The 24,173-nt window shown below is 49.0% G+C and overlaps 1 protein-coding gene across 1 annotated transcript in view; it reads right to left on the bottom strand.

Moving 5' to 3' along the window:
- The window catches only part of LOC135899718 (sphingomyelin phosphodiesterase-like), a 79,998-nt gene that overhangs the window by 15,384 nt on the left and 40,441 nt on the right, over positions 1-24,173 (bottom strand). The window contains exons 2-6 of the mRNA XM_065429036.2: positions 10,395-10,656; positions 9,370-9,561; positions 4,018-4,179; positions 2,041-2,286; positions 292-461 (exon numbers count right to left, since the gene is read on the bottom strand). Coding sequence (XP_065285108.1) covers positions 292-461; positions 2,041-2,286; positions 4,018-4,179; positions 9,370-9,561; positions 10,395-10,646 — 1,022 coding nt within the window. The 5' untranslated portion in view covers positions 10,647-10,656. The remainder of the gene's footprint in view (positions 1-291; positions 462-2,040; positions 2,287-4,017; positions 4,180-9,369; positions 9,562-10,394; positions 10,657-24,173) is intronic.

The following is a 24,173-nucleotide window of genomic DNA, read 5'->3' as shown; positions in this document are numbered from 1 at the left end:
CCGATTGTCTTTTTTTTAAATTGATTAGCAGCTCGTTCCGTTCCTCGCTCGTTTGGAAAACCTTGGAAACAATGGAGGCTCCATTGTTTGCTACAATGGAGCCTCCAATTCGATGCAGTGCACTTAGAGAAGAAAACACTATTTTCTTTTCGATTTATTTTTTACAACACCATGTTTTTCGGTAAAGCATTGTTTCATCATTGCATTCCATTAAAGTAGTGAAGGTGCGTCTTATAGTGCAGGAGCGCGCCGTTTATGTTTCGAAGAAACTAGTAGTGGGCTGGAACTTGCATGTTGGGGGGAACAGCTTCGTGGTTTCCGACGACCGGATAGACCGTGACGCCGGGCAGCTTCTTGGCGATTGTCGAGACGGTCGTCTCGAAGTTCTCGAAGTTGGCGGCCCGAGTTATCCTCCACACGTCGTGGGGTGGGAGATCGCCGGTCCAGTAGGCGAACTGAGGCTAAGAACAATGAAAATCGCGCCATAAGTGCTTTTAATTGCCTTCGGAGGGTCACTTACATACGTCTGCATAAGCGAGATCCAACTTATGTACAGACGTGGGCAAAGGTAACAGAGCTCTCCAGCATTTTCTAAACAGCTTTTGGCCAATGACCGCTTATACTAGCTTACGGCGTATACTTACGTATACGCCTGAAATATAAACGATATATTTCCTAAATGAGGCAACGACCGAGGTCATAACTGGAGGCGGGTGTTGGGTGCGTTGTTTTTGCACACGGGAGATGCAAGCTCAACTCTCCTTGCGCATGCGCAGTTCGAGTAAAGGAACAACAAAGAAGTGCAGTAAGTTAGGCTGTATTAGTTACTGACACTTCTGAAATAATAACGCGGCCGCTCGTGCCCCGAAAGGAGACTCGGAGAGCCAGGAAAGACGCGTGCACTAAGGACAGGTGACTACGCCACTGTGAAGTTTATGTACGCGACTTCAGCCGATTTTGTATGCTGGCTTACTTAATTGTTCATGAGTGAAGAAAGACTTCGTCGCACATTAAAATACCCTAGTAAAAATGCATGCACGTACACGCACGCACGCACGCACGCACAAACACACACACACACATGCCCCCCCCCCCCCCCCCAAGACACACACACTGTGTACACGCACACACGCGCACGCACATACACAGAGGAAGATTTGAAGTCTACAGCATCACACCGAAGTATAGACACTGAAGCTTTCGCTACAAATTGCAGCAAGGCAAGTTTTTGCCCTGATTTTCCTAATAATCGACCAGTTGCTACGAAAATTAATAGCGTTTACAACGAATACATTACACACGCGCGTGTACTATTACAATAGGCCCATCGCTATTTAACGATGCCTTTAAGATGGACGGGTGTAGACTGAAGTGTTTTAATGCGATTAGCATTCTTAGGATAATGCACGCACCTTTCGGGGGCTGCCTGTCTGTCACCGCTTGAGTCACTGGGAAGTCCGTGGTCTGATTGGTAAGGCATCAGGCTGCTGTGCTGAGGGAACGGGTTTCGAAACCAGACGCCGAACAACTTGAATCACTGGGTATGTGACTTTAGCTATGTGCCGCTCACTAGTTAACCCATTCCATGTCCACTCGTGTTACCGGGTGCATGTCAATACTTATGCGCTGTTCTTCAGTGAACCTCCTCGACGCCAACTTCGCTCACTGAGTGTGTGCTACAGCGTATGTGCCAATCATCAATGGGAAAAAAAGATCATGGTTTATCTCGTGCTTGGGTGCAATCGAAACTCTGTCACATACATTCAGACAAAACTTTCCTGAATGTGTATTCACACAAGCGCCACACGTGCGCTTCGTGGCGACGCCGCCGAATGACGCAGCATGCGTAGAGGGGAGCGGGCGAGAGGAACCCGGCTGCATGGACGCTTCAAATACGACGCGTGCCTGTGGTGGCAATGTACCTTGCGTCACCACTTTACTACACTGCTAATCACTATAACGTCGAAATTAATCTTGAGGTAGGTTCTGCCGCATTTTTTTTTTCTTTTTTGCAAATTTAAAGAGGAGCTACTCGCTCACCTGACGTCCCTGTCGTCCGATGTGCTCGAGCATGTTTTCCAGCGTGCGGAACGGCAGGTCGCAGTAACGCAAGTCACCCCAGCGGCCCGCGCGGTCGGTGTCGTTCGTTACTTCTCCCGATGCGGCACGGCAGCACAGGGGCTCGTCGCACGATGCCAGGCTCCCCTCGACGTACTCCGGGTCGTAGTGCGTGTCCGACAGGTGCAGCACGCGGAACGACGACGCCAGCTCGGCCGTTGACTGCGCCTGCACGCGCAAAACACTGAGGCGAGCCACCGAGGAAAGACATCTCATGGCAGGATTGCCTGCTTTCGAGAGAACGTTGCTTGGTGCACTGTGGCCTATAGATGAATGCTTTGCAGTAAAACGATATGCCTGCTAAAGAGAGGTACGCCAAGCGTCCTCAGTGAATTAAACGAGGCACCTAATTGTGTTTGGCGAAAGTAAGGGCCAGGTAATGGCTGAATTATAGGGCGAAAGGAAAAGTGGGTGGGTTAATGGCGGCCTTTGCAATAAATTACGTATGCGAGCTCTCCGGAGCGTTATAAGTGTGTTTTACGAACAGTGTCGAGTTTAATCCGCTGCTATATAAACGACGCACCTTGTTTATGCTTGAGGAAAATAAGGGGCACGTTATGAGCAATGCCGTAGGCAAAGTTCAAACTACGTGGGTTAATCGTAGTCTTTGCAACGAATTACGTATGCAAGGGCTCCCGAGCGTTAGGCGTGTATTTTAGGAGCGGCGCAAGAATGAGCACTCTGCGCGAGCATAAGCACAAATGCCAACAGAATCAAACTAAGAAAAACAGGGCTACTCACAATGGCAAATCTGTGTGCGAGTTTAATTACTTGTGGAATTCGACGGGATCGAAACGCGAGAACGCCCGTGTACTTTGCATTGAGCGCAGGTTAAAGCATCCCAGGTGGTCTAAATTAATCCGCAGCCCCCCGCCCACTACGGTGTGCCTCACAATCATATCCTGGTTTTGGCATGTAGAGCCGCAGAAGTTATTTTAATTATTCAATTACCTGTGGGGCAACGGCAGATTTTGTGAGAAATATACTTAAGCAAGTGATAGAATATGTAACGCCGCTGTTATCAGCTACGTTTCTCAATGTCCCGAGAGAACATTGCGTTACGCAAACTTTACATTGTCGCGTTGTAGTGACGGAGATGGGAATTTCACTCTTTCGAATTTCACTCTTTCTATGGTGGACCTGTGCCCAGCACAAGTAACACTCAGCACAATGATAACGGCGATCGCACTCGTCGATTGTCGAAAAATTCTAATCTGCGGATCAGACACGTCCGCTATTTATACATGGCTCACTGACCGTTCCATCGAAATCGCTGGTGTTCGCGTAGGCTCTAAAATGTAAACCGCTATTCGCCTCGCGCACGCTATATGATTACGCAAGGCTGGGTTAAAAACACAGCCGACAGATAGAACCCGCGATAACATTCGAGAAACTTCCGATACACAAAGGTGCGTCGTGCGCTGAGCGGAAACATTTGTTAGCCGGTGAAATGCGGTCACAGAAAAAAAAAAAGAAACGAACAAGTACGTGTGTACGTGCCAATATTCTGATAATATGGGGGCCATCCCAAGTGCAATGTGCCACGATATTTGAGGTTGACGACAAGTTCAAAAAAAAAATTAAATTATGGGGTTTTACGTGCCAAAACCCCTTTGTGATTATGAGGCACGCCGTAGTGGAGGACTCCGGAAATTTCGACCACCTGGGGTTCTTTAACGTGCACCTAAATCTAAGTACACGGGTGTTTTCGCATTTCGCCCCCATCGAAGTGCGGCCGCCGTGGCCGGGATTCGATCCCGCGACCTCGTGCTCAGCAGCCTAACACCATAGCCAATGAGCAACCGCGGCGGGTAGACGAGAAGTTCAGTTAAGCTATGTTGGTTTGAATACTAACTAGGTGTTCTCTGTAAGAGTCAACCGTGCAAGGAAGCAACTCACCCTCTTCCTGAGTACAGGCGTGGTGTCGCTGGGCTTTGCTGGAACGTCTATCTCCCACACGTGTTCCGGCAACGTGAGGTTTCCGCACGTCCTACCAAACATGAGCGTGCAGAGCTCGTTCGGAGAGGACCTCGTGGTTCTCATCACGTAGCCGACGTCGTCCTTGAAGAAGACGTGGAAGACGAAACAAGTGCTGGTAAAGTAGGCCGACCGATCGTTTTACCACAATGAGAGAACAATTTATATAGATGCGACGTGGCTGTCGGACAACGCATCCAGCGATTTAGCGAACAGCGGTAAGCCTGTGACGTCGACTTCGTTCCTCAAGCAGCTAGAAGACAATGCCGACGAAAATTTTCTGTTGCAAGCAGTATCAACAGGTGGTGCAAAGTGCCCAGTGTGATCTTATTTCGCTGCATCTGATCTGGGTGGCGACTTTCCACGCAGGCACTACTCACCATTCAAAAATGACCACTCTAAACAAGAAAACGCAATTACGAACCCAAGGGCGAATTCTTCTGTTCGTCATCGAGAAAGAAAGAAAGAAAGAAAGAAAGAAAGAAAGAAAGAAAGAAAGAAAGAAAGAAAGAAAGAAAGAAAGGAAGAAAGAAAGAAGAAAAGCAAGCAAGTGATACAAGCTATTATACAGAGCTAGAAACTAGGGGTGTGCGAATATTCGAAATTTTGAATACTTTCCTTATTCTAAGCGCATTCGATTCGCGAAATGCATATTCGTAAATTCCCGAATATTCGAGGACGGCCGAATAATGGTCGAAACGGCGAATATATTCGGACAGACTGTGAATAATTTAGCAATTAACGAATTATACGCTTGCTCCACATTCTCCTAAGAACATGTTTATTCACTGAGAGCGTCACATGATCCGCTCATTATCTGTATGCTCTGCATCAAGATGGCAAGTTGGGCCAGTTGGTTGGCATTCATAGTAAGGTTCGTTACAGCGCAACACAAAAGAAGGTACAAAACGACGACACAGCGTTACAGCAATGGGATCTTAAGTGCTGTAACGAACCTTACTATGAATGTGTACGCTCTGTCCCAGTCTATCTGCATCAGGCCCGTGAGACATGATCAGTTTCGATTTTTTTAAATAATAATAATATATGGGGTTTTACGTGCCAAAACCACTTTCTGATTATGAGGCACGCCGTAGTGGGGGACTCCGGAAATTTTGACCACCTGGGGTTCTTTAACGTGCAACTAAATCTAAGTACACGGGTGTTTTCGCATTTCGCCCCCATCGAAATGCGGCCGCCGTAGCCGGGATTCGATCCCGCGACCTCGTGCTCAGCAGCCTAACACCATAGCCACTGAGCAACCACGGCGGGTGCGATTTTTTTGTTTTACCAAGCTTTATTCTAGGGCTCTTTCATAACAATATATGATGTACTTTCGGGCTTTGTAAGTATGCGTAATAAAATAAGCACCTAGAATATGTTACCTGGGCCAATGTTGTGACAGTGCATAGAGAGCCTTTACTCTCTGAACATGTTGAGCAGTCAATTTTCCTTCGCGATAATCTGTAACAAGCGTTTACCTGACAGAGCATTACCTTACATTACCTGAGTGCATTACCTAGAATGAGTGCCTCTTTAACCTGAAGCAGCCTCGTAAAATGCAATATTATTTTTAAAAGGGTAATAAAGCTATTGTTACCTCGTTTTGCAATTTTTTAATGGTACACATATATTCGATATTCGATTCGATATTCGAAGACAGTTTTTCGCCTTATTCGTATTCGATTCGTATTCGAAAATTTCAATATTCGCACACCCCTACTAGAAACACATAACAAGCACTCTTTAGAATGCAGGCACTCTGTAGACGCGCGTGTACGCAATACTGGCTCAAAGGTATATGCGTAACTTCGGACAGCCAAAACGGGAGGACGGACGGAACTAAGAATACAAGACAGGCGCTACTTTCAACGAATTTTTTTATTTCGAGACGTACACCGTTTGGTGAGGCGTACACTATTCAAAGCTAAGGGCTCGTACCAACTCGCCCGATTACAGTGCTCGCTAAGAGGTGTGAGCAGGAAACAAAACCATGGCTTGTCATCTGATATTGGCAGATGGACCGTTGTCTGAGGACTGGTTTATGTGTGCTTCCGGCGTCTTTAAGCCTGACTGGAGTCATCCTTTGGCGAGTATGGAACTGCAGGCCCCCTGAAGACCTGAATACACTCAATCGTCTGTCGATGATATGGGGTTCTATGTCGGACGCTGTCTCAACCGCCGAAGCTGGTTAGAATGCAGGACTACCCCTTTTAGAGTACAACACTATTTGGCACTTGTCCCATACGAACGGAGGCACTTGCCAAGCGCCCAACAACGGAACCATTCGTTCATGCTACTTACTCACCGTTCAGAAATGCACATCAAAGCATCAGGCGCTTGGTGACGCTGCCACTTGGCGCCGGCTTTCTTGCAATTTTCTGTTAAAGCGAAAGCTTTACTAACCTCGTCGAACCTAGATTCGCCGTTGCCAGCAATTTGACCTTCGTTTAACCGCAGCTACGCCGTAGCCTTGGCAGCGCATCACGTAACTCGCCGCGCCGAGCTCCGCCGCCGCCGCCGGCTTGGCGCATGCGCTCACCGCAGCTAGGTCGCCGGCTGACCACGTGACTCGCGGAGTGCCTGGCTAAGAGGAGCACCAGGCTCGCCTAGTTAGTGCGAGCTTGGCCATGGATGAGAGCGAGACCGGGCCGTCTTCTGTAAGCGTTGCGCGGGAGCGGGAGGCTTTGAGCCGTCGTCGCCAAGCGGCGTCTCACCACCCCGCGGATATCTCCCGGCGAGGTGCTTCACTGGAGAGGGTTCGTAATGCAGCAGGCGTCGCACAGTTGAGATAAATGTAGCCACCCCGTTCGCGCCCTGTCCGTGTGTGCTTCGATGCTAAGCATGTTCCCGGCGTCTCCTTGCATGTCTAACACTTGCGCTTTCCCTGTGGCACAACAGACGTCGCACCGTCAAACGATGCATGTCTACTCAAGCCAAATCACAGTCATATCTAGCCACCGACCTAGGTACAGCCGTCATACCTGGCTTAACGATGATTGTATACCTAAGTATAATAACTACAACTAAATCAAAGGGTAACCAAGTGAAACCAAGAGTTAACGACGCTAAACCCAGCTTTCGCTTTGCATAGCCAGGGTTAGCTGAGCTAAGCCGCAGCCAATTTTTCGACGCCTTACCAAGCGATTGTTACTTATTTTTGCTACATTTGGTAACTTCAAACGCTCTTCTTGCTGTAGAAAGCGTTGTGTGTGCTTGCCTACTTCAGAATATGATGTTAGTTCGCCATTTCTCCAATCTTTTCTTTCCCTGTTATTGCGTCGAATATGGTGCTGGCTACTTTTCGCGTGCATGCGTTTCTGTTGAGGATAAATGAGGGGCACTATGTGATGCTTTTCTTTTTTTCACCTTCTTTTTTGATATTCTGAGTGTCTGACACGACGTTACATCTGTGTTGATGTTGCCATTGTTTTAAGCGTGAAAAAAAAGTTCGGCATCATGTTACACTCCTGTAACACGTGTACGCGAAAGCATGGTGCACACATGGTAGTGCACTAAGTTATACGATCGGAGGGGTCAGACATCGTGCAAGACATAACAAACCACAGTGTGAAGTACACGTGTGCTGCTTTAGGTCGACCTTCTCAACGACACATGCGAGAACCTAATGCACTACCTAAAGGTTCTTTCTTTCTTTCTTTCTTTCTTTCTTTCTTTCTTTCTTTCTTTCTTTCTTTCTTTCTTTCTTTCTTTCTTTCTTTCTTTCTTTCTTTCTTTCTTTCTTTCTTTCTTCAATCATATTCAGTCATTGCATCTCTGCTTGCTTATGGGAGAATGAGCTATTTCTCATGACGATATTTTTTATTTCACTGGAATAGACGCCAATTTTTCGGGTATGAGCCATTGCAACGAGCCGATTAGGGCTCTCGCATTAATAAGGATTTGATTACTTGCTGCCACGAAGGAATTCACGGGTGGAGGGACCCTAGTCAGGCAGAATTAATGCACCTTTAGTCGCATCATCACAGACAATGCATGTCTAAACTAATTGAAAAAAAAAGTAAAAAAGAAATATGGGGATCCCACGCACTGTGAGAATCGATATAGGCCAAGCTTTGTATGCTGTGTGCTTTGATTCATGATTAGCAGTGATGTAGACGGCGAATGTGTAATTTCTTCAGCGTTTAGTCAAATACTAGAGCGGTGAGTTGATGTCAAACGTTACCTTACGTGCATCACTGCTATTTGTCTGCGCAGTACAAAGAACACAGAGGGAGACGTGTTTGCTTGAGGCGTTTCTGTGTGCAAGTGATCATAACCTCTGAGAGGGTTTAACATTATCATTGCTTCACATGGCATGTAGCATCGTGGCAGAAGTGATCATTTTAATTGAATCGTGGGCCAGTACGTGCCAAAACCACGATCGGATTATGAAGCACGGCATAGTGCCGCGCTCCGGATTAATTTTGGCACCCTGATGTTTTTTAACGTGCACCTAAATCTAAGTGCACTAGCGTTTTTGTATTTCTTTCCATTCTAAGTGCAGCTGCCAGGGTCAGGATTGAACCTGTGACCTCGAGCAATGCCACAGCCGTCAAGCTTTGACGTGCGACCGCTTCCGTTGTGCCGCATAGACCCTACGGTGTTTTGGTGCGGTGACGCAGGGTGTCTGCACGCCCTAGTCAGTTGTCCGCTTGACAAGCCTGCATGGTGTAGATTGTTCGGAAATAGCAGAGGCGTACCGTACGTACCGTACCTTCAGTTTGCCCGCAACCGCTGTTTCCTTGCCTTGTTCATCTGTTCCTTGCCCCCCTCTCCCCATGTATGGGAGCTGTGCAAGTATCAAGGCTGTCATTCACCGGTTTTGCGACTGCGTCGGTTCTACCCATTATCAGCTTCGCCCTCTCCCCTCTGCTCTCTACAGTTTTATCCACGTCTCATCTGGACTTGCACGTTAGTGGAAAGGCAAGTGCTGCAGTTTCTGCAATGCTTTTGCTGGGGGCTCACGGGTAATTACAGCTGTCAAGAGGCTCATGTGGCGTCGCCCAGGGAACTCCAAAGGGCATCGTGCATGTGCGACGCGATGGAAAAGTCCAAACAAGCTTTTCGCGTCGTCTTTCCTCTCTGCCACGCTCCTGCTATGTGTATACACGTCCTGAATCGCCCCTCTATGCGACGTGCAAGCAGCAATAGCAGCAGCGCAAAAGTCGAAGAAAGAGGCGAAGAAATCTTCGTTTTTAAAGGTGTGCTGAGCTACCATCATCTTGCATCAAGTGGTTTCTGCTTTCACTTAACCACTAGCCCAGCGCTCACCTTGTAGGACCTGACAATGCCCGTGCAGACTTCGCTCGTGGTGTAGGACTGGATGTAGCACATGGTCCACAGGAATGCGACGAAGACGGGCATGGAAAACTTGCCCGAGCCATTCTTCAGCACGTTCATAAAGTATTCACAGGTTTCGCATGTCTCTGGCGTCGTTATGCCCGTCCTGAAGGTCTCCATAACCTGCGTGCTCCGGACATTTAAGAATCAAGATTTATTTCGCCGTTAAATACTGTAAAATAGGATGTATATTTGGATTGGTTATGTGTTTTTAAAGGATATCGGTAAGCCATTGTTTATAACTTGGATGGGCTCGCTGAATGCGTGCCAGCTATTTTCGTTTGTTCACATTTTTAAAAATCGTAATCTGAGCTTCCTGCGACTAATCAGCCTAGATGAACGTGCTTCTTTGCTGCCTGCATTAGAGTTCCACACCTATTTTACTCCCTGATTGCGAGGCCAATTACGTCGATCACGAAGGTTAAGATTGTGCCTTTGCTGCTTGTTTTTGAAAAATTTAACTTTTGTTGCCTATGCTACATGGACTATATTTCCTTATACATTTCCTTCGTGTATGCACATTGAAAAGCAAATGAGAATTGACGCTCGTCACATTCCTCTTTAATAATTGTGCGTATCAGTTATGCTTTTCCGCGCACACTTTGTTTATCGTGTAGTTTACACCACTCCGAAGCAGTTGCAATGTACAAGTTATCGAGTTAGCTTGGAGCAGCGCATGTTGCGTAGACATGGCTTCATTGGCAGAGACGGTGTGAAGGATTCTGGCAAAAAGCCATGCGTCATTACACGCGGACGCCATATGAGCAGCTTCTGAAATACTGTGGACGCAGTGCGACCTACCCCTCCCCACGTGTAGGGTAACGAACTGGGCGTTGTCTACTTCGCCTCCCGTTATTTTTTCTCTCTCTATGTCTTTTCGGAGGAGTAACTTCGCAACAACGTCGTGTAAAATTCAGCAAATGAACAGCGAACAACGTACGGTTATGTATACTTACCGCCGCAATATCTACATCAGACCACCCTAGCTTGGCAACGTAGTCCAGGGCCTGCTTCCTTTCATAAGCGCCGTCTCCCTCTTCCTGCCCCACCAAGGCCGCGTATCCCATGCGGGACAGAACATCCAGTGCTTCGTACGGGTCGCGGAGCCTCGCCCTGCTACGATCAGCCGGCAAGTGCCAGAACGAGAGCTGAGCGCCCGCCAGAGGCAACAGCGCCGCGACGGCGCCGCCTACCACCGTCCCTCGCATTGCTCGCTTCCTGGTAGGATGAAAACACGGGTGATTGAAAACATTAGTCATAGCGGTTCGGCATTTTCGCTACCGCGTCTGAAGGGGCTGTGAAGCTATCCGTGTTGCTACCGCTGAAGAATTTGGTGCTATATCGGGAATACGAGTCAAGTTCTTCCCATTGCGACAGTCGCCTGTGTAAATTCTGTGATTAGGCAAGAAGGGTTCAAGCGTTATATATGGTCGAAAAGAGCGTTACAAGATACTGTCACCACCGCTGCTGCTTCCGTGTAGTGTCTACCAGTGTGCGGTTAACCGCTACGATAAAATAACATATATTAGTGCGAAAGCACTAGATGTCCCATTAAGGGGGAAATCCGGCGTTGTCGTCGGCGGCGTGACCGAAAAATGATACCAATATGGCTGATGGCACGAAGAGTAATAACGCATAAAAATGCTCGGATTGACGTCAAATTTGTCAGGCAAGTTTTTTGTAAACAAAGTAAATAATGCCTTCGAAAAGTGAATTAGGTAAATTTTGGTCTGGGTGCGAAATGAGCACGCTTCCCCGTCTCCACGGTGGGTCTATGGTTACGGTTGACTAAAGTTGTGCCTAGTGCGTGCATTATTGCATACGTCACGTCACTGCCTCCGTAACTACCTCCCACGTGTAACTTGCTCTGGATTTCATCGGCGCTGTGTCTACTGCGATGCAGTTTCGATGCCAAATCATGAGTGCATAAAATGATGCGTGCCGAGTGCGGGCGTTATTGCGCACGTCACTTCGCTGCCTCCCGCGTATCACTTGCTCTTCGGATTTCATCGGTGCTGTGTCTACCGCTTTTCACTCCGACGCGTCTACCTCTGGGGCAGCTGTGAAACGTGGTCGCCCACGTAAGCACGCCTCAGAAGGCGAAGAAAAACAAAACAAAAAAGAAGACGACATGGACACGACAGACCTACCATTAGGCACAAAACAAGATTTATCGCTCTGCATCAAATTGGCCCGAATGTTTCCAGCCTGTGGCGAATGTATACAAACACACACACACACACACACACACACACACACACACACACACACACACCTATTTAGCAGAAAAAATTATAAGGCATGCCGAAAACGTCAGTCGACAATATTTCACCTAAGCGATTATAATGCTTTCGCATTCCCACACGTAAGCAGTCTTATGTGTGTCTCCTGAATTTTTACGGTAATACGCCAGAGTGAAAATGAAAACACCGGTCGTAATAGCTATACCTCGGGACGCTACATAACATCAACAATAGTTTGTTCCTAATGTTCTTTTGATGCAGGACTGGTTAGCTGCGCTTGTTTTAGCTGAAAGTGATTCACATGAAGTGTTGTCGAGTCTTGTAGTAGTCTGGTTCTGGCTCTAAATCTACGTCTTCGCTGTGCTAAAGTACTAATTTCATGTTGATGAATGAGAAGAAGATGAACCGAGAGGCGCGACTTTTGATAATCGATGAGCAAAGATCGGGCCCCTCAGTTCCTCTTCTTTTCGTTCATTGCATAGCGATGGTCTCGACTGCAGGAGACTTGATGCTTTAAGGCAGCATACGAGAGAGAAGGAGAGAGCAAAGAGAGGAAAGGCAGGGAGGTCAACCAGGCGAGCGTCCGGTTTACTACCTTACACTTAGGGTAAGGGAAAGGGGGAATAGAAATAATAGAGGAAGGAAGGGATCACTGTATGCGCAGTGAAGCATAGTGACACCAAAGTAGAGTTCCATAGCTGGTGATCTGTGTTGATGACATCTGGCACGACCAAAGGGCCAGTGGTAGTTGCACGAATAGTTGCGGGTGAGCCATGGGGCTTAGTCGAGACTTGCTAGCACTGGATTAAGAGCATCCAGCACTTGCACTGCACTTAGCGCTGACGGAGTATGCAACTTGCTGAAAAGTACGCGAAGTGTATTTATCAGGAATCGAAGCATCACAACCACTTGCTGGTCTTCTTCGGGCAATTTATCGGTAATCGGCGCTGTGGCCTCTACCGTGGTGCGCTGTATCCTATGATGTGACTGTGGCTCCGGCTGTGGCACCAGCTGTGGCATGGGCTGTGGCTCTGGCTGTGGCACCGGCTGTGGCACCGGCTGTGGCTTTGGATGTGGTTCCGGCTGCGACTTCACTTGTGGCTTCGGTTGTGGCTTCGGCTGCAGCTTCAGCTGTGGTGGCGACTGTATCTTTGGCGGCGCGGGCCAAGGTTCAGTATTGGTGTTGTGCGGCACGGCCTTGTCAGAGTTAGACTCGACTACGTCTGGCTTAGGGGGTAGAGGAGGATGAATTGACGGATGTGGCGCGCTCTTCACAGAGGCATCTGCGTTCTTTGAAGTCCGATGGCGTCGGGAGCGTCGCTTTCTGAGGGCCGCAACAGCTTCCCGACGAGACGAACGGTCTCTCGCCAACTGCTTCAACACCTCCCTTTCCTTCTCCATTTCGTGGCAGACCTTTGAGGCAGCATCATAGGACCCAATCGAATTGTGGCATTTCAGAACTGTGGCTACACAGGAGTCTGCAGCATGGAGCTCCGGGCTGCGCAAGGAGAGTCTCGTGTGCTCGCACACAGCGCTCACGTGGTCCAGCCTTATTCAATTGCGGCATTGGAGTGGCCTTCGTATAAATGGTCACACGGGGTGTCTAAGGTTGCGCACTTGGACGTTGAAGGAAGAGATTCGTCCTTGAAAATTACCTTCACACAGCGGGATGCGCTGAGGTGAGACACGTGAGTTATGGCGAAGCTATCAATGGTTGACTTCACTAGAATAGGCAAGTCAGTGCTAGAGATGGAGACGTCCACGTCGTAGATGACACCAGTAGTGGTTTCACTGTCCAGTGGAATATACGAGCGAACCTTCATGCCGCCAAGTTCCGTATATTTGCTCAAAGTTCTCAGCGCACTCTCATGTACAACGTCAACAGCCAAGCCATTTTTTCGTATGTTGACTCTGGCGTCCGTGACTTGATTTGGCGTCACCGCTTCAAGAAGCACCGAGACAGACTGTCTGTTGAGTCGCCTCAGATTGTCGGTAGCGAATTCTGGGACAAATAGAATCGCACTGACTGTAGCATTCCGAGTTGGTTCTACAGTCGACGTGCTTGAAAACAGGTAGGCCCTAGTGTTTCTTCGTTTCGTTTTGCGGCTCCTAACAAGCAGAAAGTCGTCATCGGAGAAGTGATCACTGCTGAGCGAGTAGACGCTGGTATCCTCGCGGTTGCTGTCTTCTGGAAGCCGGTTCGTTTTCTAGACGCAGCCACCACAGAAGTCGCAATCTCCAGCAGAGGCGCTGGGACGTGAATTTGCATCCGTGCCACGACTCATGGCGGCTCCCTTGTGATATACACAGAAATCAGGCGAAAATTGAGCTAGGAAAAAAATGTTCTGGCTCGCAGCCACTTCGTTTTCATACGAGAGTTTATTGGTCAGCTGCCAGTTTATTGGTCAGTCCTGCGTGATGCCATCAGTCAAGTGCTGGGTGTCGAACCGAAAGAAATACCGGTTCGGTTCGGGTTCGGGTGCTGTGGGCACCGATTTCGTAACGGTTCAGTCTCGGTTCGAAGAAATAAAAATGTATAATTGTTTGCGAACCAGTTCGCAACACTGAATCGGTTCGCGAACTGCTTTAGCACCGTAAACTTTATACTGTCCTTTGGCTAAATGCTGCGCAATGTTACCACCTGTGCAGGCTGTCGGGAAGTGGAAGAAGTGGGCTCCATGGCACATGGGATACAGAAACAAATGTTTTTACATCAATAAGAATGAAGTTTAATGTTTTACAGCTACAGCAGCAATACACATAAAGAAGGTCATCCTAGGTAGTGTCGCCGCATGGCCATGGTAGCATGTGATGCGGTGCCTCGACGCGTCTTCTCTCTTTCCCAAGCTTCCTTTTATTGTCCCTACCGTGTACGGTGAAAATAGCAGGAAATGATAGCGATGTTGGAATAGCAAAATTTTCGAATTGAATCAAGTAAGAGTGTTATAGAAAAACGAGTATTCTAGTCCCTCCAGTTTCGTCATCAGACTCTCACCACGACGTCATCGTCACGGCATCGTCGTCATACACGTCTCGTGATATCGTCGTCGTCACGCCAAACACATAATACACTCGTCATCGTCCCACTGTCATTATGCCTTCGTCATCCCATCGTCATCAATGCGTCGGCGTCATACAGTCGCCGTGAATCATTCGTTGTAATACAGCCATGATGCCGCCGTAGTCGTTCCGCTGAGTCGTTTTAACTTCGACATGCGACTCTTGTAATGCCGTCGTCCTCAGCCATCGTCATCACACAGTCGTCGTCATGCTGTCATTTTATCATCGTCATCGCTTCAGTACCGTCTCCACATTGTCATGAAGACGACGTCGGCACGTCGAAATTCTCCGTTCGTCCTTGTATCTTAATTTATTTATTTATTTATTTATTATACCTCAAAGGTCTCTGAACCGGACATTACATGAGGGGTGGGCACATTGAAAAAACGGCGTGTCAGGTTGGGTAATGCGACTTGAAAGATGGTCTTCGACGGCAGCTTTGAAACGAGAAATGTCAGTGATGAGGGCGATGTCAGAAGGAAGGGTATTCCATTCACGGGCTGTGTATAGAAAAAAAGAACGTTGATACGTAGTGGAATGGGCGCGTGGTATGTACACAGCATTAGGCTGTGTGTGACGGGAAAAACGATGGGCTGGAATGATGACCTGGTTACCTGTGGGCTGTAAATGAAAGAACCTAAAAAATAAAAGAAGACGAGCACTATTGCGGCGGGAGGCGAGCGAGGGCAGACACAACCTGGATTTTAAGGCTGAAACACTTGTGTTATAGGAGTAGTCAGAAAGAATGAATCTGGCCGCTCGGTTCTGGACCGATTCAATGGTGTTAATCATATTACCCTGATGGTTTCATAAATAGCACAAGCATATTCTAGTTTAGTTCGGATTAAGGTTTTATATGCTAGTAGTTTGACTGAGGGAGATGCTGATGACAAGTTACGGCGTAGATAACCTAGTAATCAGTTGCAGGAATTAGTTAACTGATTCATATGATGGGTCCAAGATAAGTCACTAGAAATATGCACTCCTATAGTCGGATACAACTTTAGAAAAAAGGGGAGGCCCCGCCCAGATGACCGAAGCAGCGAAGTCACCGGCCGTCCGGCGCATGACGTCGGTCCAGAGTGCGCGCCCACTGGCGCACCCGCCTCGGAGGAGTAAACGCCCCCTTTTTTCTAAAGTTGTATCCGACTATAGGTATTTAAATGTTTCACACTGTGTTAAAGTGCAGTTGCTTTGCTGTCGTTATTCAATCAGGATTGTACCGTCGTTGTCATGCCATTGTTCTCATTGCGTCCTTGCCAGACAGACGTTATCTTGCATCTATTGTCATACCGTCGTTTTCATGGCGTCATGGCCCTACCATAGCCTTCATTCCAAGCTTCTTCATCTGATTGTGGTAATACTGTCCTCATCATGCCATCATCTCCAAGACTCATCGTCACCTCATTGTAGTCGCTTCGTTAATTAGCATCTTATTGTCGTCATGCTGTCGTTATTATACCGCCTTCGCTGCTATGTCGACGTCATACTTTCTCTGTCATTCTATCATTGTCCCTGCGTCAGTGTCATATAGTTAAGGTCATGCCGCCATTCTCATGGATAACCTTGGAAAGTGAGTGCCATAACAAAGTGGGACAATATCGGAGTATGTCGCATATCGCCGAAGCGACGAAATTCTCAGAACGACCACAGCACATGTTAAATAAACGGGACTTAAGAACACGTTGTATCACTATATTGCTCAGTTGCTAATCGCATTACCATCGACAGTCGTCGTGAGATGAGTTTTACCGTAATTATTGTTATCCTTGTCGCCTGGTGTGTGCGTTTTATGGTACATGTAGTATTTGTTGCGAGCGGGCTTTATGGCCGAAGTAGGAACTCCAACAAAAGCGGTGATTCTGCGGTGCCACTGAAAAACATTTCGGGCGCAGAACACAAATGGCGTGGCTGAATTCAGAAGTGTACGAGTCTCTGCCGAGGTGGCCGTATAGTTATCAGCACATACCCATCGCCTATCCTCATTCTCGCCCATAGAGTAACTCGTGAGTCGCAACAATGTCCTCATGGGGTGCGCAGACTGAAAAATAATTATCTTTATGAATCGCTTATGTATTAAGCACCAATTTCCACTCTATATGTTTGAACCATTTCGTTACAAACCGGTGAATATTAGTATTATTATTATTTTTGCTTGCGCTTCACGTTCGGTTCGAGTTCAAGCACGTTCTGAGAATATTGGTTCGGGTTCGGTTTCAGCTTTGGCTGCAATTCCGATTTCGGTACAGTTTTTTGTTCGCTGTCGGGTTTGGTTTGACAGCTTGGTCAAAAGGATCCACCGCCACGGTGTTAAGCTGCATACATGCTTAAACACCAAAAAATGGGGACGTGGGAACGTAGCACAATCGTTAGCGTAACGCACACGTGATGCGGAAATTGCTGGTTCAGTGCCTACCGGGAAGTTGCTTTTCGGCCCACTTTCATTTCTCTTTAGCGTATCATTTCTAGACTTCAGTTAACCCATATATAAATTATTCTATTATTAGCTCATTATCTCAACGCTTTATGTGGCTATACTTTCATTTCGAGAATTTTTAGCCTTATGCGTGAGTATTATATACTGAAACTCTTAGTGTAGTGACTGTTTTATAATCAAGCGGCATCAAGTTTATGGCAGCAATACGCCTTCCATACGTTTCTTTCTTTTGATTTTTCCTTCTCGCGCTGTCGTTGACTTGACATATTGATTATAAGTTTTATTCAGAGCGTTTAAATTAAGCAGCGTCACCACGATTCCACGTTGAGTTCGACACGAGTGATACATTTTACATGTTTTTAATTCGTGGTATAAGTGCACATTTCGCGAGTTATTGCGCATGTTTTGCATAATGAAACATGAATGCGACTGAGGGAAAATGCACATACACGTGCGCTATTCCGAGTTTCTGAATAGACGGTGTCGGCTCCTCAAGAGACTAGCATGAGATGCCGGGTGAGGCTCCGACAGAAACTTCCTGGAATGAACTGTCGTTCTGTAGTTTGAGAGAAAATTGAACAATGAAGTATGACACTCGGTTTACTTACGTTGCGTCTTCTATTCGATTTGACACAATATCCAAAGAGAGGCTATGAGCCTAACGAACAGGTGTTAAACTTCCGTTAAGAGCGGAGAACGGTGCCTCTTTATGTTGTTACGGTTGCCAGCTGTTGGTTTGTATAGCGGATTGCTAATGGGAGGTTTTATTTCCGTGCTTTCTGAATGAAAATGGTCATGATTCCTTGCCCTAGGTTGTTTGTACTGCTGAACTTCGGCTGCCGATAGAAAGCAGAAACATAATCCAACGCAAGTCCTCGGGCTTCGCCTAGGTTGAATCCTGGTCACACTCACTTTCATTTCACGACTCGAAATGAGAAAAGGAGCTTTAAACAAATATCTTTGCGCATAGACCGCAGTATTTTCGATGTACGGCACCTATCTGTCAATGAAGGTACACATGAAGCTTTGCCGCGTTTGCTCATGTCATGCCAAAATGAGGCGCCAGTAAAATGAGAAGGCCTATAACTGCCAATACTGTGACTACTTGAGAACTGCAGCAAATGCTTTTGCAGGTTGGACGGATGGATGCAAAACTTTAATGAAGGTCCTGAGGTAAGCGAGTCAGCGTGCTGCGGGCCGCTCCCATGGTGGGACAGTTAGGCCATGCCCGACCGCCGCATCGTGGGCCCTCTGGACAACTCATAGTTGCGCCCCGGCGTCGGGGCTCTTGATAGCGGAGAGCCACTTGTCCTCATTGATTTGTTCTGTGCCTCGTAACGAGGGGCAACGCCAGAGCATATGGTCCAGGCTAGCGATGTCATTGCAGTGCCTGCAAGAACTAGTGGCATAGGTGTCGGGATAAATTTTGTGGGATAAAGCTGGGCTGGGACATGAGCCTGTTTGCAATAATCTGAGGGTCAATGCCTGCGCTCTATTTAACTTCTTGTGTGGAAGGGGAAAGTCTCTCCTGCCGAGATAAAAGTGCTGCGCAATTTCATTGTATGTGGTCGGTTAATCTCTGTTCTCCACCACTGCGGGCAGGCGTTGGAGTTCGCCATGGTCGCGGAAAGCGAGACCTCGCGCCTTAATTGGAGTGGGCCAGCTCGTTGAGGTTTGTGGGACCTCCCTTGATGAATCCCATGTGAGCGGAGAACCACGTGAGAGTGTGGGTGGTGATGCTTCTGCCGTCGAGGATGCGGCAGGCTTCCTTACACACGGCGCCAACGCTGAAGGCGCGGATGGCTGCCCTGGAGTCGCTGAAGATATTGGCATGTTTGTCGTCCAGGAGGGCCAAGCGAATGGCCACTTGCTCGGCAGCACGTGGTGACGTGCTTCGTACCGAAGCGGCGTTAGCGGTCGGGACACGGTAGTGTCAATCAACCACCCCTGTGGTTGATTGACACTACCGTGAAATTGTCGCTGTTGCCATACTGGACCGCGTCAACGAAGCAGCTGCCACCAGGGAATTCTGTTGCGTGGCGTAGGAGCGCCACCGCTCTGGCCTTCCTTCTTTCTACGTTGCGCTGGGGATGCATATTGCGTGGGGCGGGCAATATGATGATGTTATCTTCCTGCTCTTTCGCAAGGCCTTGGTAGGCATCTTCGATAGTGGCCGGGGGACGCCCATCTCAGTTAGGAGTCGTCTGCCTGCCCTGGTGCCGGAGAGCCTCAGAGTATGTGTTCTTTCTTGTGCTTCTGCAATTTCTTCCAGGGTATTATGAATACCCAACTGCAGGAGTCGGTCGGTGCGTGTGTAGTTTGGTAGTCCGAGCGCGCTCTTGATCCCCCTGCTTATCATGGCATTTAGCTTGTCTCGCTCGGCCCTCTTCCAGACGTGCATGGCCGCTACGTACGTAAAATGGCATAACAAGAAAGCATGGACTAGCCTTATCAGATTCTCTTCGCTCAGGCCTCTCCTTCTTTTAGCTACCCGCCTGATTAGACCGATGACGCTATCCGTCTTCTTTTCTAGTGTGTGAATGGTGATGCTATTCGTGCCCGCCGCTTCGACTGTCATTCCCAAGATTCGAATGGGCGCGACTTTGGAAATGGGATTTACACACTTGGTGTAGAGATTAATGTCAATTTCAGTGGGGGGTTTTCAGTTCTGTGGCTTGCGGCCCTTTCTAGTTCGGCTGAAGAGAAGGAGCTCGGTTTCTTTGGGGAGCACCGGAGTCCCGTGTCGGTTAGAAAGCGCTCTGTAGTGTCGAAAGCTTCCTGGAGAGCGGCTTCGACTTGTCCGTCACTGCCACCCACGCACCAGACAGTGATGTCGTCCGCGTAGATCGTGTGACCGATGCCCTGGACCTTGCCTAGGTATCTTGAGAGGTCGACTATTGCGATGTTGAAGAGGAGCGGTGAGATGACTGACCCCTGGGGGGTGCCTCTTCTGCTCAGCTCTATTTCCTCCGATTCCAAATCTCCAGCCTAGAGGATGGCGAATCGTTTGCTCAAGAAAGACCTGATGAAGGCATGGAAGGACGAGCCCAGGTCGAGTTTGGAGATGGCGTCGAGAACGAACTCGTGACGGATGTTATCAAAGGCCTTCTCAAGGTCCAAACCAAGGATGGCTTTCGTGTCCCGAGTGCAGCGTTCCAGGATTTCGATCTTGATAAGTTACATGGTTTCCTGGGTGGAGAGGCCTGTCCTGAAACCTATCATGCTGTGAGGGAAAGGTCGTTGGTCTCTATATACTCGGCAATTCTGTTATAGATGGCGCGCTCGGCCACCTTCCCTGCACATGACATCAGTCAGATGAGGCGGAGGTGGTCCAAGCTCGGCGGTTTACCGGGCTTTGGGATTAGTATGATCTTCGCCAACTTCCATTCTTCCGGTACAATTCCATCCTCCCAAATCCGATTTATCTCATCTGTGAGAGACTCGATCGATGCGTACTCTAGGTTTCTGAGAGCCTTGTTGTTAATGTGATCCGGGCCGAGTGCTGACCTACCAGTGAGGTCGTCTAGGGCGCGGCGGATTCCACTGATCTTGAAAGGCTCGTCCAGCGCGGAGTTCGGCTTCCCTTTGTATACTGGGTATGCCATTTCATCGGCCACAGTTGTGAGTGGCAGACACTTCTTAGCCAACATCTCCAGCACGTCCTTTTCCGAAGACGACTTCTTGGCTTCGTGGAGCGCTTTAGCGAGTACACTTTGGTTTGACTTGGTGCCGGAGTCGTCGAGCAAGTGTTTGAGAAGATTCCACTTGCCACCCAAGCGCATGCGCCCATCGATCGAATTGAAAATTTCGTCCCATCGCTGCCTAGACAGGGCTTGGCAGTGCTCGTCAATTTGCTTGTTGATCTCGGCTGTCTTTTTTCCGAGCTTGCGATTCAAGCGCTGCCTTTTCCACCTCTCGAGAAGTGATTGCTTAGCCTCGAGAAGGTGTGCTAGCCTGCTATCGATTTTGTCTGTCTCTAGATCCATCTCTATGGTTTTGGTGGTGGAGCAGACATCTTGCAGAATTAGTGCGCACCAATGGATGAGACTCTCCGGCTTTTGTCCACGGGCGGCATGGGCCTTGCGAACCTCACGGAATTTGTCCCAGTCAGCGACCGAGAAGGCCTTCTTTCTTTTCTGCTCCACTTGTAAGCTGGAGACCGTGATGCAGTGATCGCTACCGAGGTCTATGAGCAGATTCTACCACATGTATGAGCCAGCGTTTTTAACAAAGGAGAGATCCGGGACAGAGTCCCTGGTCGAGGAGGTGCCTCGTCTGGTGCGAAAGGCTGGGTCCGTCAATAGAGAGAGTGCCGCATCTCCCGCCTCCTGCCACAGGCTTCTGCCCTTGACCGTTTCGTGCGTGTAGTTCCACGCGTGAAAGGGGGCGTTGAAATCGCCGGCCACAACCAGCGGAGAGTTTCCGGCGAGTTTCGTTGCCCTAGTGATGATGGTTTGGAAACGTCTGTGATCGCTCGGGCGGCTATATACATTAAGTGTAAAAATGCTGGAGATGTTGGATTGGCTTGGGATGACTTCTACTAGGGCGGTCTCCGTCTTGCTAGGCCGGACCCCTACATCGTGTGCGACGAAAGTGAACTTGCTGCTGACTAATGTGCAGATTCCTCTGCCGTCCTCACGGAGAGCAAGAGCTTTGTATCCCTGGAGTGAAACCTGATCAGTCATCGTTTCTTGCAATAATATAACATGTGGCTTTTCTTTGTGAATGCGAACAAACTGCTGCAGGGTGCATCTTTTATGGTGGAGTCCTCTGCAGTTCCACTGCCAAATCCTAAATTGGGTGTGTGGCCCCATCCTTGCTGTATAGAGCGCCTTCCGGCGTTGCTACTAGGATCTCGAGGGAGATGGTTCTATTAATCGGTCCGGGAATGTGCAGTGGTGGCGGCGTAAATACCGACGCGCCATCCGGGAATTAAACGGGACGTACGTGGGTCGACGTCCCGATGTCTATTTCCTGCATCTTGGACTCTATCTCTGGCATTCTGTTTTGTAAGCATTGAATTTTGACATTTTGCGCGTCTAACTTCTGATCCACGACCAAGAGTGCTGATCCACTGCAGATAGTCGTTCGTTAATCTTCTTGATCTCGAAGCAAATGGAATTCAACATTTCTCAGACTTCGGACTTGGCTTTAGCCGGTACATTTTCGGGCATGCTCGGAACGGCCTTTCTTTTGGCTGGGTTCCTGTAGTGGCTCGCCTCCACGACCATGGGAACGTCTGCAGTTTGGGGAGAGGGGGTCCCCGAGGGGGTTGGGGAGAGGGGGTTGCCGAAGGGGCCCTGAGGGGGTTGAACTAGGGACCGGAACGTGGTGAGGTTGATTAGCCTTTCTGAGCTCTGCTATTTCGGCTTGCATTAACTCAATTATGCTGCGCATCTCGGCATTTTCTTTCCTAAGCTGAGCTATTTCAGACGAACCATGCTCTGGCGTCGCACCCACAGTTACCTTTTCGGCAGTTCTCCCTCTACTCCACACCCTGCCTGCCCAGGTGGCGCCTTGTTTCCCAGGACCGGCTGGCTCCTCGAACCGGACCCTGTTCTGTGGGCTCCGGGAGTGGCTTCCCAATCTGGAGCGGCCCCGGGACATGGACCCGGAACGGCTCCTGAACTTGGACCGGGAACATCTCCAGGACCTCGAGCCGCTCCTCGAGCGGGAGCGCCTGCTCGAAGGTCTAGCCGGTTTGCTGTCGGCGCTTGTCTGTGCTGGTGACGGGTCTCGATTCCTGGATTCCGTATTTCTTTCCCTTCTCCTCCGTCGAACGATGTACGGGAGTTGGAATCTTTGCTTGCAAATCTTCTCCGCTGTGGCGTGCGGGCCCCCGCAGAGGCCGCAAGTAGGCGAGCAGGTGTGGTTGTCGTCGGGGTTGTTGACCCCACATTTCCTGCATAGCTTGTCCTTCGGCGTTGAGCAGACGTCGGCTCTGTGGCCTAGTCTACCGCAGGCATAGCAGCAGCCGTGCTGCCTGACGTACAAAGAGCACTTGTCTAGCGCCCGACCGTAGAAAACGAAGTTGGGGACCTTGTAGCCGTCGAAAACATTGACTACGGTTTCGCTATTCTTGATTCGCTTCGCTCCCAGGGCTAAGGGATTTCTCTCGTTGAGAATGCTTCTGTCTAGGTCGGCCTCTCTCCGACTCATCAATTTGACGTATGACACCGTTGCACATGGCGTACGGCGCGGATTCGTAAGTGCTGAGTTCGTACTGTTTCATTCCCAGGGTGATGTATTTAATATTTAGATAAGCATCTGCGTTATCGCGAGACGCGCTGCTGAGGACGATAATATTTTGTGTTGCCTTGGAGCAGACTATGTCGTGGCCAACTTGCTCGGACGTGAGTCCTGCCGCGCGGCGACGGCCCGACCATGCCGGGCGGAGCCAGTTTTCTAAACATCCAGACCACCTCTGGTGCGGGCGATAAACTTCCAGTGTTGCTTCGGGAGCTGAGACATTCACGACGACTTGATGATCTAGTGCTTTAGGCTAATGGGCTTCCGGCTGCCATTGAGACGATCGCGGTGCCCCTCACTGCTTACAGCTTCACGGGTGCTGTCGAGACGAGAGACGCGCCGAGTGTTTTCTTGACAGCGGCGGAGCGCCAGCCGTGCTCCGCAACAGATTCTTCCGGCGGAAGATCACCTCCTCTCATTACAACAACCATTCCCTTTGTCATGACGAGGCGGGACTAACCCTGCCCGGCGAACGCTTGTTAGGCCTTGCCGTCAGGCTGAGGGGAGCGCGGCGTCACGGAAGAGAAGCAGCTCGAAAAACCGACGAAAGGGCCAACCACCGTAGAAAAGTTGGTATCCGTGGGTTCCTCTTTTCGTTATGCATCCGTTGGTGCACAAATCATCGAGATTGCGATGAATTTCTCACCGAAAATATCGAAGAAAGGAGGAGCCGATGTGGGCACGACCGTACTACTCGGTGCCTTCCCATTTTTTTCCGAGAGCCCATCTGAAATTTGCCAGCCACG

The sequence above is a fragment of the Dermacentor albipictus genome, chromosome 7 (genome assembly GCF_038994185.2).
Source record: "Dermacentor albipictus isolate Rhodes 1998 colony chromosome 7, USDA_Dalb.pri_finalv2, whole genome shotgun sequence".
Taxonomy (NCBI): Eukaryota; Metazoa; Arthropoda; class Arachnida; order Ixodida; family Ixodidae; genus Dermacentor; species Dermacentor albipictus.
The sequence above is the reverse complement of the archived record's forward strand: the minus strand, read 5'-3'. Positions and strand labels throughout refer to the sequence as shown.